The sequence below is a fragment of the Salminus brasiliensis genome, chromosome 11 (genome assembly GCF_030463535.1).
Source record: "Salminus brasiliensis chromosome 11, fSalBra1.hap2, whole genome shotgun sequence".
Lineage (NCBI taxonomy): Eukaryota > Metazoa > Chordata > Actinopteri > Characiformes > Bryconidae > Salminus > Salminus brasiliensis.
The window spans coordinates 9938138-9951030 of NC_132888.1; the positions used below are offsets into that span (position 1 = coordinate 9938138).

At 41.2% G+C, this 12893-nt stretch overlaps 2 protein-coding genes across 5 annotated transcripts in view; one reads left to right on the plus strand and one right to left on the minus strand.

Moving 5' to 3' along the window:
• Positions 1–503: 503 nt before the first annotated feature.
• On the plus strand, positions 504–5549 carry igflr1 (IGF-like family receptor 1). The gene is made up of 7 exons (XM_072690980.1): positions 504–712; positions 2689–2878; positions 3011–3071; positions 3282–3483; positions 3834–3926; positions 4128–4244; positions 4448–5549. The coding sequence occupies exons 1-7, from the start codon at positions 613–615 to the stop codon at positions 4771–4773; spliced, it is 1089 nt and encodes a 362-aa protein (XP_072547081.1). The 5' UTR covers positions 504–612; the 3' UTR covers positions 4774–5549.
• A 547-nt stretch (positions 5550–6096) lies between these two features.
• Positions 6097–12893, minus strand: part of kmt2bb (lysine (K)-specific methyltransferase 2Bb) — a 44876-nt gene continuing 38079 nt past the window's right edge. For all 4 annotated transcript variants that reach the window (XM_072691613.1, XM_072691612.1, XM_072691611.1 and 1 more), the window contains exons 31-37: positions 12605–12714; positions 12332–12469; positions 11787–12039; positions 11544–11651; positions 9898–9981; positions 9167–9296; positions 6097–9077 (exon numbers count right to left, since the gene is read on the minus strand). In XM_072691613.1, the coding sequence (XP_072547714.1) occupies positions 8802–9077; positions 9167–9296; positions 9898–9981; positions 11544–11651; positions 11787–12039; positions 12332–12469; positions 12605–12714 (1099 nt within the window). In that variant the 3' untranslated portion in view covers positions 6097–8801. The remainder of the gene's footprint in view (positions 9078–9166; positions 9297–9897; positions 9982–11543; positions 11652–11786; positions 12040–12331; positions 12470–12604; positions 12715–12893) is intronic.

Below are 12893 nucleotides of genomic sequence, written 5' to 3' on the forward strand. Positions count from 1 at the left end.
CACAACCTTTGCCCCCTGGGTGGGAGGAGTATATTACAGTAAAGGGGGGGTGGGGTATTTTTGCTGACGTGTCAAAGTATAAAACCCTCCAAAATCTAGTAGAAAGCCTTCTTCCCTGGACAGTACAGACAGTTACAAAAGCGACTCCACCAAAAGCAGGATCAGCTCTTTTTTAATAGCCTTGATTTCAGATGAAACATTGAGTGGGCAGGTGTCCCCATACTTTTGTCCATAGAGGGTAGAGTGTACTGCATAGTTGTAACTACACGTTCAGTCTTCTGCTTGCTTCGCTGTATTAAGTGATTTATTCTTTCATTTAATTAATGCATTTATGATGATGATGATGATGATGATGACGTTGATGATGATGATGATGATGATGATGTTGATGATGATGATGATGATGATGATTAGAAACGTCTACCCAGTTCACAGAAAGCTCTCGAAGAAGAGAGCGGATGTTTTTTATTTCTTTCCTCTGTAATGTGACTGTGGTTCCACTCTACATCTGCATCTTCCTGCCAACTAAGAACCCCTCCCACACGCTCTCCTCCAGAGGCGCGAGTCTGAGCTCCTTCAGATCTGGAGCAGATCAGTCTGCAGGAGGAGAGAATGCCGGACACCCATTCAGACCGTTGTAGCTCCAGAGAGTACTGGAGTACTACTGCACGCAGGTGTGAGCCATGTGAGGAGCAGTTTGAGATTAGACCGGGTGAGTACCCGCTGTGCGCCCTCGCTGCCATTTCACCCTTTTACGCATCCACCCTAACCTCTTTCTGTCCTTCACACTGACCTGCTTCAGGGCTCTGTTTTAGGATCTATAAGACTGTAGAGATGTGAATGATGTGGTGTAATGCAGTCATGCAGTTACGAGGGTCTGTGTGCAGGGGTTAGGGAGTTAACACAGAGCAGCAGCAGCAGAGGACTTAGTCTTCAGTCTTCACCAAGATTAAACTAATAAAAAATGAAGGATTATTCAGTATTTCTGGAACTCCAGAGTTTCTGGAATCATTATAGTGTGTAGTAGTGTGTTACTGACTGTAGCCTTTGTAACGTTGGTCCCCCCGTGTGGTTCTGGGATTTTTGCTCACTGTTCTTGTGATCATTTTGACCCCACGGGCTGAGATCTTGCGTGGAGCCCCTGATCGAGGGAGATTAGCAGTGGTCTTGTAGGTCTCCAATTTTCTGATTAGTGGGAGAACTTGCACAATTGGTGACTGACTAAATACTTTTTTCCCCCACTGTATATATGTGTGTGTATATATATATATATATATATATATATATATATATATATATATATATATATATAACACTACATTGGCCCACATCTGTAATATGAGTAACCTTGTAAGTTGCTCTGGATAAGAGCGTCAGCTAAATGCCATAAATGTAAATGTAATAAAAGCTTTGTATATAAGCTTAAGCACATAATATGTAAGCTTTGAATATCTAATTGGATTAAAATATAGTAATTGGGAAGGCCACTGAAACCAGTTTGAGATGACTTGCTTTGTGAAATGTTGCATTACCATGCTGGAAGTAGCCTTTGAATATGGGTAAATGATGACCATGAAAACAAGTCTCTCAGTCCTTTTGCTTGACTTGTATAGAGAAGTCAATAGTCAAGGAGTTTCTGGAATCATCATTACCCTCAACTTACCCCTGAGTACACCATAAACCCCAGTAAGTTTAGTTTAGCAGGAAGGAGGAGTGCCCTCAAATTAAAGGCTGTCTCAGTTCTGCAGTTCTGCAAATACATGCACATGGCCAGCAACAATAACCCAAGTGTGCCAAGAAACATTCTCCACACCATTACCCAACCTCCACCAGCCTGGGCTGTTCGCACCAGGCAGATTGGGTCCATGGATTCATACTTGTTGGTGCCAAATTCTGCAAACCTTTGAGATTACCTGTTCTGGAACTGCGTAAACCAGCTCATCTGGCAACAATCAGGGCACATTCAGTGAGATCAGTCAAGTGCCAAACAGGCTGAGGTGCTCTCAAGGGTAAAATCTTAAGGAGGCATCACTGGAATAATCACAGTCCAAGTTTGTAGTCGATACACAGTCCACGGTCAATTCCAAAAGACAAATGAAAGCCAAAAGCACAAACATCACATGGAGTAAAGAGTCCAAAAGGGTCAAGGCAAAAATGTAATCCACAATACAGGCAATCAGTAATCAGGAAACCAGGCAACACAGGCAAAAAATCTAAAGGGCAAAGACAAAAGGCAGAGTAGAAAAACACAAAAAGGTCAATACACGGAATATACACGTCAATAACTGCTCTGTAGATCTCCAGAAAGGGTTACAATACCTTGTGAATTGCTTAGTCTAAAGCCCAGGCTTAAATACTAAGCTAAGATAATCACATGATCGAGTACAGAAGTGTTGGTCATTAGAATTCCAGAGTGTGAGAATTTGGATAGGAGCAGAGAATTCTGGGAGATTGAGTCCGGATGTAAAGAGGATCTCGCCGGATGTGTGACAGTATTCATAAGGTGTTAGATTGGGGGGAGGGCCTTCAGGCATGGTCAGAATTTTTGTCATCATCATCCTCATCATCATCACTAAATTACCCACCCAAGGGAAGGCAGCCTGATGGGAAAGACATCACAGCAAAGTGTATTTGACATCAAAAAAAAAGTGTAAAAGACATCAACTAACTGCTACAACTCTGTCCCAGGTTTTGAGTTCACGCCAAACTGTGGCCTGTCGGATGATGGTGGGAGGCATGAACCCCTCTACAAACCGTGCAGAGGCACAACCTTTAACGATGGAACTTCTGCTCAGTGCAAATCGTGCTCCACTTGCCCATCCTCACTATTAGCATCGGCTTGTACAGCTGAATCTGACAGCCGCTGTTGTGGAGAAGGGTGAGCTCTGCATTACTGTTCCAGACTGTCAGTCTACTGTCATTGTGGCCCAATAACAGCAACTAAAGACGGGGGGATTTGTTTCTCTTGAATTGGCTGCATTTTAACACGGTTTCTCAAATATTGTTACAGGCAGCATGTTGAAAAAGGGGTATGCAAAGATGGAGTCCAACCTCCAACAGTGAAAACCACAGTAGGTGAACTAGGGCCAAAAATACATACAATCTCTTTCTCTGTAGTGTTAAAGATTAATAACAGTCTTTCAAATGTGAGGAGAAATTGTTTGTAACTAGACATACAGTAAGTTACAAAAGAGCTCAGTACTCTACTCAGTACTGTCTTTGTCTTGATAAAAGGAAGATCTTTTGACTTGAATTGTAAACTTAAACTCCTCCTTTCTTAGGCAGTTACAACTGAACAACCGACGACGACCACCTCTTACATGTCTTACAGTAAAGGAACACTTCTTTCCAATGAAATAACCCAGTCAACACATCCAACAACGACCATCCAAGCACATCCAACAACGACCGTCCAAACACATCCAACAAAGACCACCCAAACACATCCAACAACGACCATTTTATATTCACAACATGATCAATGTAAGTTTGATTTTTTTTTTGTTTTTTACAGTAATCGGCAGGTATTTAACTCCTGATTGTAACTCTGCATGACCTTGTATTTGTCAATGTTGACTTTACATGATAAAACATTTAATGGAAGTCAAAGTAAAAAGATTTTAGTCATTCATACATTTATTCATTCAAGACATTGTGGGACATTTCTATTGGTCCATTCCTCATGAAACATTGACACAATTTAAAGAACTGCCACAACTGCCAGGTTCAGATTATCCAAAAAAACAAAACAAAAGATGGTGTAAAAATGGTGATACGGTTCTATGGTTTTTGCATGACATCAACAATATTCATATTTTATTTCCTGTATGCAGGGATTTGGCTGAGTGCACTTACTTCCATCCTCCTGCTCTGCATTGGCCTGTTTTGTGTTTTCTACTTTCTCAAACAAAGGAAACACTGCAGAGGTTAGTGTGTGTGTGTGTGTGTGTGTGTGTGAAATTGTTTGAGGAGGGGGTTGGGGTTATATCCTGTGCTTATCGAACAGGAAAAGAGAAATCACCTAATTCTGTCCACACACCCATGCAGGGTCCCCCAAAATGTCCTCTAGTGAATTTTTCTACCATCATCTGCAGTCTGACTTACATCTTCTTGTTTTGCTACTAAAGAGATAAAACAGTTTTGTTGTGAGAAAAACTTGAGAAATCACAAGTCCCTGGACGGCAGCAGTGAACATCTGAAGTCAGGCAGCAAGAAGGACCTGCTGGATTTAAACAACTTTTTGTGTGAGTAGCAATAACACTGGAGTTTCAGGATACTGCTGTCCAGCTTATCTGTTCCTTTTAAATCTACAATGGGTTTTAATGGAGGTTCTGATTTTGAATAGCATCCTGCTGTTTTACAGCCAATTTGAGCCTCTAATTTAGACTCAGTCTGCTTATGCTGTTTCCATGTCCATGTCATCTCATCATTTATTTGCATTCTCCAGCCCCTGAAACGCAGGCTTCTCCACTTCAGTCTGTGCTGAATAATTTGGACGTGGTGGAAGAACTGGTCCTCTTGCTGGACCCGGACACCCCTGGAGCGAAGAACACGCGTCACCTTGCTGCAAGCTGCTCAATCCCCTTCACCTGGATCAACTACGCCTATTCAATGAAAGACAGTAGGAGTCCGCTTATTGCTGTGCTGGAAAAGGTCATTGCCAAAAACCCGAACTGGAATGTAGGCCACTTGGCTGGTTTACTGAGCAACATTGGGCGGAATGATGCAGTGGCTGTACTTGGGAAGCTCACCTTACCTGAGGAAGAAGTGTAGTCCAGGTTCAGTGAAGGAACATATGGGTTTTCTATGCTGTAAACATTTTTTTACACTGTTTTTACAGTTTTTACAGTGTTTTTAAACGTGATTCTGGCAAGTCTTCATGCCTGTTTGCTCATTCAAGTGATGCTTTAAAGGCTGATTTTTAAAGTGGATTAAGGATGAGCTGCAGTATTTCATTCAAATGTAATAAGGTCCTGATCTCAGAACTGGATCTCAGAACCAGATCCAGTTTACACCTGGCATTACCTTGCATTTTTTTGTATCGGGATAGTATATCTGGATCTGGTTCTGAGATTTGCACCGGCACTACATTTCATCATAAAGTTATTAATATACATGAGCTCATCATTATGCAAATTTTGCTGCCTTCATGTGCTGTCAGAATTATGGTTCATACGAATTCCCAAGATTAGTTAAGACAAGACAACCCAACACAACCATATTCACATATCCATTAGTGTTGGTCACAGATGGAATTTGGCCTCAGCCTTTAACCCATCCATGCAGTGAGCACACACAGTGACAGTGAGCACATATGCCAGGAGCAGTGGGTGCTGCGACACCTGGGGAGCAGAGAAGGTGAAAGGTCTTGCTCCTTATTATCCTTATTACACTATCCTAATTTTCCAGCAGTATGACAGAATCCAACTGGGGATGAGGTGATTTAATCAAGGGCTGTAATCGATATCTGTAATCAACTATTTATAAATGCTCATAAATTCATAAATTTCCTTATTCTGTTCAAAATTAAACTGATACAGATTTCTGAATGATGTGTGTTCACTCTTTTTAATAATAACCTGATTGTGGGTGTGGCTTAAACCAGAATTAACCAGAAAAAACACAGTTCTGCACCTTTAATCCCAACAATGTGCTTCTTTGCCAAAACCAAGTGCTGCTAACACTTCTGACTTGGATCTTTCTATTAAATGACTTAGATCTGCTTAGTTTAGGTCTAGTTCTAGCTTGAATAGTCTAGTCTTTGGAGAAGGTCTTGAAATAACAAAGAAACATATCAAGGTGATTCAACTAGGTTCTTCTGTGGCACTTTGGGTTCTATAAAGAACCATGTTTTATGAGTGAGAAACCTTTTAATGGTCTTAAAAACATCACTTGCTTTGTAGGTTCTTTACACTTACACATATAACTGACAGTGGTTCTACTAAGGTATCAAGAACAATTTGAAGCACCTTTATTTTTAAGAATGTAGATCTTTTTCAGCTTTTATACAAAATATATAAGCATCTATATTTTTCTAAGCATCTTATTTCTATTATATCTATATTTTTCAGCAGTTAAAAAAACAACTGGTTTCCATTTTGTTCAAACATTTTAACATCTTTATTAAGCAAATAACATTATAAATAAAAAAGTGCATAGAAAATTAAACAGGTTTAGAAATATGTATACAATTATTTACAAACTTAGGGTACTTTTGTACAAGGTAGTAAAGACACACTCATGTTTTTAAGTCTTTTTTTCCAACACAAATTCTTTTTTTTTTTAAAATAACCCTACATAAGAACATACAGTTTTTCCACACAACTCTGGGAGACAGATCATCACAGAAGGTCTTGACTAGTACTTTGCATTCTTCATTGCACACAGGCCAACTCTGCAGGACATTTAAGACCAAGCAATATTGTATTCTCTTCTAGGTTTTGCATTAGTATTCTTTGAAAGTCTTTCTGAACAGCCTGAGGTAGAATCCTTGCAAGTTCAGTGGGGTGGAGGGGACGAAACAAAACAAAACAGAGAAACTGGGTCACTGGGATTCTTTCATGATCATGACACACAAAAAAAGAGAGGAGGGGCCAGGCAAGGCAGGGGACTGACGACACTGATTGGCTGAGAGGGCCATCACGGACATGGTGTGGAATTCCCTCTCCATAGCACTGGGAGCTGTTCCTTGCAGATGCAGAGAAAAAGCTCTCTGACGTTACACCCATAGTTTGCAGGTTAAAACGAGAATTAAAACCATACTGTTAATAAAAAGTAGGACATCTGGCTCAAAACGGCACCTTAAAAAAGGCTGCACTGCAAGAACTCACCCTCAAAGAATGCTCAAGTCAAATAGACAATAGAAAAAGGAACATGTGTAAACAAAGAGAGATCTGGCGAGACCTTAGCCACGTAGAAAGCACGTACACGCCCATGATCTGAACACACAGGAATAAATAGGACAACCATGATGCTTGATCAAGCTCATCATTTCTCCGACAGAAACAACGGCAGCCTATTTGTATTCATGATGGAGAGATTTGGAATTGTTGTAAGTCCTAAACTAAAGGGATGTCAAGGTGCTGAGTGCTAGGTGGCAGTCCGCTTAAAAAGATTTATTATATATAAAACAAAAATAGTCAGTCATTATTCCAGATATACAGAATGTATCCCAGCAATACACTCTGCCTCTGGTCAGACCAGTGGTCAGAAGAGACTTTCTTGAGGGATGAGAAGCTCTTGAAGTGCAGTGCTTACGTACGTACGTATATATGAACGTACGAATGTATGTTTGTATGTACACTCGTGGCACAGGCAGAAACTACGGAGAACTGAGTAAAAGAATATAGCTGTTAAAGCAGACGCCAAGTGAATTTCTCCATTAAGCTTAAAAGTAGTGTCCGACACTAAAGCAGTCTTTTCGTTCTTCACACCTGATTTTGCTTCTTCAAAAACGCCACCATTCCCCATTCATTAACAGTCAAGCACTCAAGCAGGTCTAAGTGTCTACGCGTCTAACACAGCGAGCAAGGAGAATGACTCGTGAAATGTACAAGTTCCCTCTTATTTTCAAGCCTCTCGTTAAATCGAGCACCATGAAGACGCAGAACTAAAAAGCATGGAACGGAAAAAAAAACTTAACATAACAGCAGGATCCCAGGAAGGGAGACGGAGAGTTTCGCAATACATAAAAAGCTAGACCGAAGTCCTTAACCAAGGAAACGGAATAAATAAAACATACAGGAAACCGGCCTTTCCTAGAAAGAGTTTTAGAGCAAGAAATTACATCAGTGGCTTCTCAGACACACGTTAAAGGCTTTAAAAGGCCATGAAGACATGACTCGAGAAGTACTACGGAAAACGCCATACTGAATGCTTTATGAACGGAATGAATCACCATGGCGTATTGCAGGGGGTTCACAGCATCTTCCTGAGCATATAAAGCCTCTTCTCTTACACATCAATACTGACTAAAGTCCTAATCTATGTTCTAGCATGAGCATGACAGATAAACATCTCAGTTAAAAGTATATATATAGTATTTATATATATATATATATATATATATAAATTTCTCTCTGTTGATTAGTCATATATTTCGCACTGCCACAACACTCTTGAGTCTGAGTGGGAGTTTTAAAGGTCTTACGAGACTATGGGCTGCAGAAGGAGTGTCTGCTTTTAACAGCTCGAGAAAACAGTACTTCAAATTTTCTAGTTTAGTAACCGTGACCTCAGTGTTGAGATTAACAGAAGAAAAAAAAAACCTCTTATTAGCCAGGATATACTAGTTCTAGGTTCTTGCACAACCCCAAAGTTAGTAGTTTTAACTTTAATGCAGAAACATCTGGATATAAATAAAAGTAGTTGCCAGTTAGGGGCCAAGAAACAGAAAGCACCCAGGGCTGGAGCGCTCGCCCGGAAAAAAGCACACCAAAATGACACAGGATATCCTGTTTTATCGGTTACTGTGACCACATCTGCAAATCTCTCACACACTGCTGTCCAAAATAACTTCACCTGAACATGATCTTACACATCATTGAGAAAACAGGGCGTTCTGAACATGTACAGAGACATGTACACGCTGTAGGTGGACAAACAGCAGTTGCTAGGACTTTCCTGCTTTTCCTGAAGTGCTTTCTCTCTAGCTGGAATCCCCATGAGTACCTCTGGACCTCCTCTGGAACACCGTACTGCCTTTTATGTCATGTCAGCACTTTCCTCACTGACAGTCTTATTGCCCGTTTGCTGACCTCCCCTTCTATGCCTTCGTCTGCAACACCTTCTGCTTTCCCCGGTCAGTTTAGGAAGCGGCGGCAGCGCCTGGCTCCGCAGTTGCAGTTGAGCTTGTTGCTGGCATCCTCAATAGGAAACTTGTAGTCGTAGGTGAGCTCCTCCCCGCGGTAGATCTTCCTCAGAGCAAAAATGACGATGTGTTTCTGGCCCTCCACGTTGATGACCCGCGAGTAGCAGTTGGGCTCGCAGGAGTGGTTAATGAAGCGTGCTGCATTGCCATGCATGGTGGCATCCACCACGTCAAAGTCATCAATGCGGAACATGTAGCACCCAATGCCCTGTTGAAGACGGAGGAAGATGAAGGTCATTTGTGTAGACAGGAAATAGAAAGATGGATGGTCTATTTTTAAGAAGGATGCTCTCTCACCTTCCCATCGTAGTATTTCTCACGTTTGTCAGTGAGAACGGAGCGAATGACTATGCCGGAGTACTCAATGACCATTTCTCCTGCTTCAATGTTTCTCTTGCAGAACAGCCCTCGCCCATGGATGGCAGACCTGAGATGATGGAAAGATGCAATTTACATCAAATATCGGAGGCAACAACAGCCTAACCTTTGTTCTGACCACAACACAATAATCCTCGTAACACAAAAATACATTATTATATATGTACACACACGCACGCACATAAAAGCTCTTTATCTGGGCATTAAGTGTTCACTTGTGAATTAAAATACCAAAAGAATAAACAAAAAGTAGCAGTTTTTCATTGCTGTGTTCATCAAACCATTTTCAAAGCTCAGTAGTTATTGGCCATCAGCTGGTTGGGCAAATGAATGGTTTTATATAATGTCCTTAGGTGCAACATTTGCATATAAAAACACACAATATCGACAAACGTGGACAAGGTCAAGGATGAAAAAAAAGAAAAGCATCATCCCCAACTCTTCAACCCAAAAATATGCACCATTCTTTTGGATCGGTGCATACCTGAATAGTGCATTACTAATGTTCTAATTATCACTTAACCTATTTAGGGAGGGTTATGAAGGACGGATGGTGACTCATGCCCAATTCTTTACGTACTTCTTTAGAAATGGCATTTACGGAACTGAAACCAAGTTCCTTGTAAAAACTGACTAAGGTGTTAACCCACCTGTAAACACCAACAGCTTCCTTAGATGTCCTTTCGAGGTGCCTGAACCGCATCGCCATGGGAAGTTCCAAACTGGTAGCACGTCTGTCAGATAAAAGTTCACAATGTCTTTATTATTAGTTTCTAGATCACAAACCAGATTTTCATAACAGAATCAACATCAAAAACTATTAAAAAAAACAAACAAAAAAACAGCGATCATTACACAACAACAACTGATGACATTACCGCAAAACGAACAAAGCCGAGTTACTCATCGAAAGGGGAAGGAGAAGCAAAGTATTATTGTTCCTAAAGACGTGACCCAAGTCTAAATGCCAAACGCCATGTGATCATGTTGATGTAACTAAGGTAACATGGTAAATAGCTTTTAAGAGCTTAGCTAATTTATTGGGCAAGGTAAAGTATTTAAAGATGTTACAAAGGCTATGTAGCTGTGTGCACTGTTCTATTAAACACGGGAATGGCTCCTTATACCTCAGTCAAGCCTAGAGCTACAATTAAAAAACAAAACAAACCAAAACAAACCAAACCCAACACAGACCACAGCTAGAGTCATTTCCCAAAGAATGCTCAAAACTGCAGAGCAGGACTGGGCAACAGGACTGTGCTAAAATACATCACAAGTTGATAAACTGGATTTAGTGTAGTGCAATGTGTAATATGAGATCATCATGAAACCCTTTAACACTTAAGTTAAGAGTATATTATTTAACCCTTAACCAGTTAGTTCTGGTCTGGCTATCAGTAACGGTCTATAAGTAGGTTATTTTAGTCAGTACACGGCTAAACTCCTAGAATGTCACCGTTACACAGCATCAGCATCAATAGAACGGTGTGAGGGGAATCAGTGGGCTATACATGCAGACAAGATCAGATCAGATCAGAGATCCTACATTTAAATTCACATATTCACTGGAATAATTACAAACACCACAGAGTTTACTAAATATTTACTAAATAGTTAGCTAAGAATGGAAAATTCCAGTAAGAAGCTAACAAATAACGTCAGCCTTCTGGGTGCAGCCATGATTATTTACAGTGTGATTAATCACCATGTTCTACATCTTAATGGCAGAACTTTCAACTGAGGTCATGTGATGAGATGGAACATTTACCAGAAGCACCATGTTTTTAGCCAATAATGAGGGAAATACATCACAGGAGTGGATTTTGAGTTTCAGTGAGCTTCTTTAAAACACAGTGCTCATTAACGAACAGGGCAGCAGCGTGGAACCAGTATGAACAGCAAACATCTGCCAATTTACACAGATTACCCATGTTGCAGTGTTTTGGGCTGGGAAAGCAGATCGATTAGATTAACTAGCTGATTGTTGTGGCACATTCAAAGCTGAACGCTCTACATTAAATGTTCAAATGTCATGGGTGGAACTGTACTAACCAGAGGCCAGACACGGCAAGTCTCGTTGCATGGATCACCAGTATTTTATTAAATGAAACATTCCTGAAGTATCATAACACTGTTTCTATGCCTTTTGCCAGGTACTAGTATACATTTAGGGCTTGAGTGATAACGGTGACCACAGATTCATTACAATCTTTCTGAGAAGTGCAAACTTGTGACAACAATATTCTACTAAAAAATAAATAAATAAAAAAAACTTAATTTTTTATTATAACCTGACCTGCTAGACTTGAGAAGAACCTCGTCCTCCTCTTCATCATACAGATCAGCATCAGGAAGCTGTCTGTGCTGGGAAGCCAAGAAGTTGAACATGTCGAAGGTAGACTTCCTGTGATGTTAGAGAGGCAGTATTAAAAGGGCATGGGAAGTGTTGAGAAATGCCAACCAGCGGCACACAGGTGGGAGGACACGTCATTTGCTTAACTCACAAAATTGCTTTCTGTGATCCCACACGTGTACTTACCTCAGGTAGACCTCAGAGCGTGCACATCCGCTGGGGTTGATCGGCAGGTCCTCCTCCTGACTAGCCTGTTTATGGAAGCGGAAAGCGTAACGATGGCAGCACTTTGCCCCCTGGAGCTGTTCCACCAGGTACACCACCGCGTCATGCAACAAGCCCATCAAATGAGCACCGTTCATCCCAGTGAAGGACAGCTGTCTCAGCTTGGCAGCAGCACGAGCCTCTTGTACTCCATCAATCACAGCTCTCCAGGCCACTGTGTGTGTTTAAGGGGAGGTGGGTGATGAGGAATGGGGGGGAAGGAGAATGTAAGAGCAAATATGTGACATTAATCGGAGTTCATGTGAAACTTGAAAGCAGTGGTGTGACAAAGGGGATTTCAGAAATCATCTCGAATGAAGGAAAAGGACTCCTTTGACAATGAGTCATACACCTAACGATTTGTGCAGCCTTAAACTGCATGAGCAGCAGAAGCTGATTTATGCAATGGAGAAGAGAGGGGAGAAAAGAGAGAGACCGGGGGGAAATAAATAAATAATAAAATCTACCTTCAATGCTATCTGCTGCCACACTGAAGCCATCGTCACTGGTAATCTCAAAGTGTAGGTGGGGCTGGTCTCCTCTGGAAAATAACTGATCTTCATTGTCTGAAGGAGGCAACTCTTCATCTGAGCAGGACATCATCCCTAATATGAGAGAAAGCCATCGTCATTGGTTCACTTACTTAAATTATTTCATGACAAAAAAATATGACAATACAGTTCTTCAAGGAAGAAACATGCTGGTGGAAAGAGCTCAAGAGTGGGAGAGAAGATGCACACCTGAGTATTTGTTCCAGTCAGATAGTGCACTACGTCCTGCGCTTTCCCAGGCCTGTGGTTTACTACCGTCGCCACCTCGGGACACTGACAATCGATCCCAAAGTCCTGGCCTTCAGTAAACAAAGACAGAATCTATTGCTGACCATGTAAATACCTCCGTGACCACAACTGACAATCTTGCAACGGCCAAGTGCTCTTCAGTAATGCGTCCCAGTAACTGGGATGAGGTAGAACAGCTACCAAACACAGCATTGAATTACAGCACGAATTGCTCAGTAAGTGTATATCC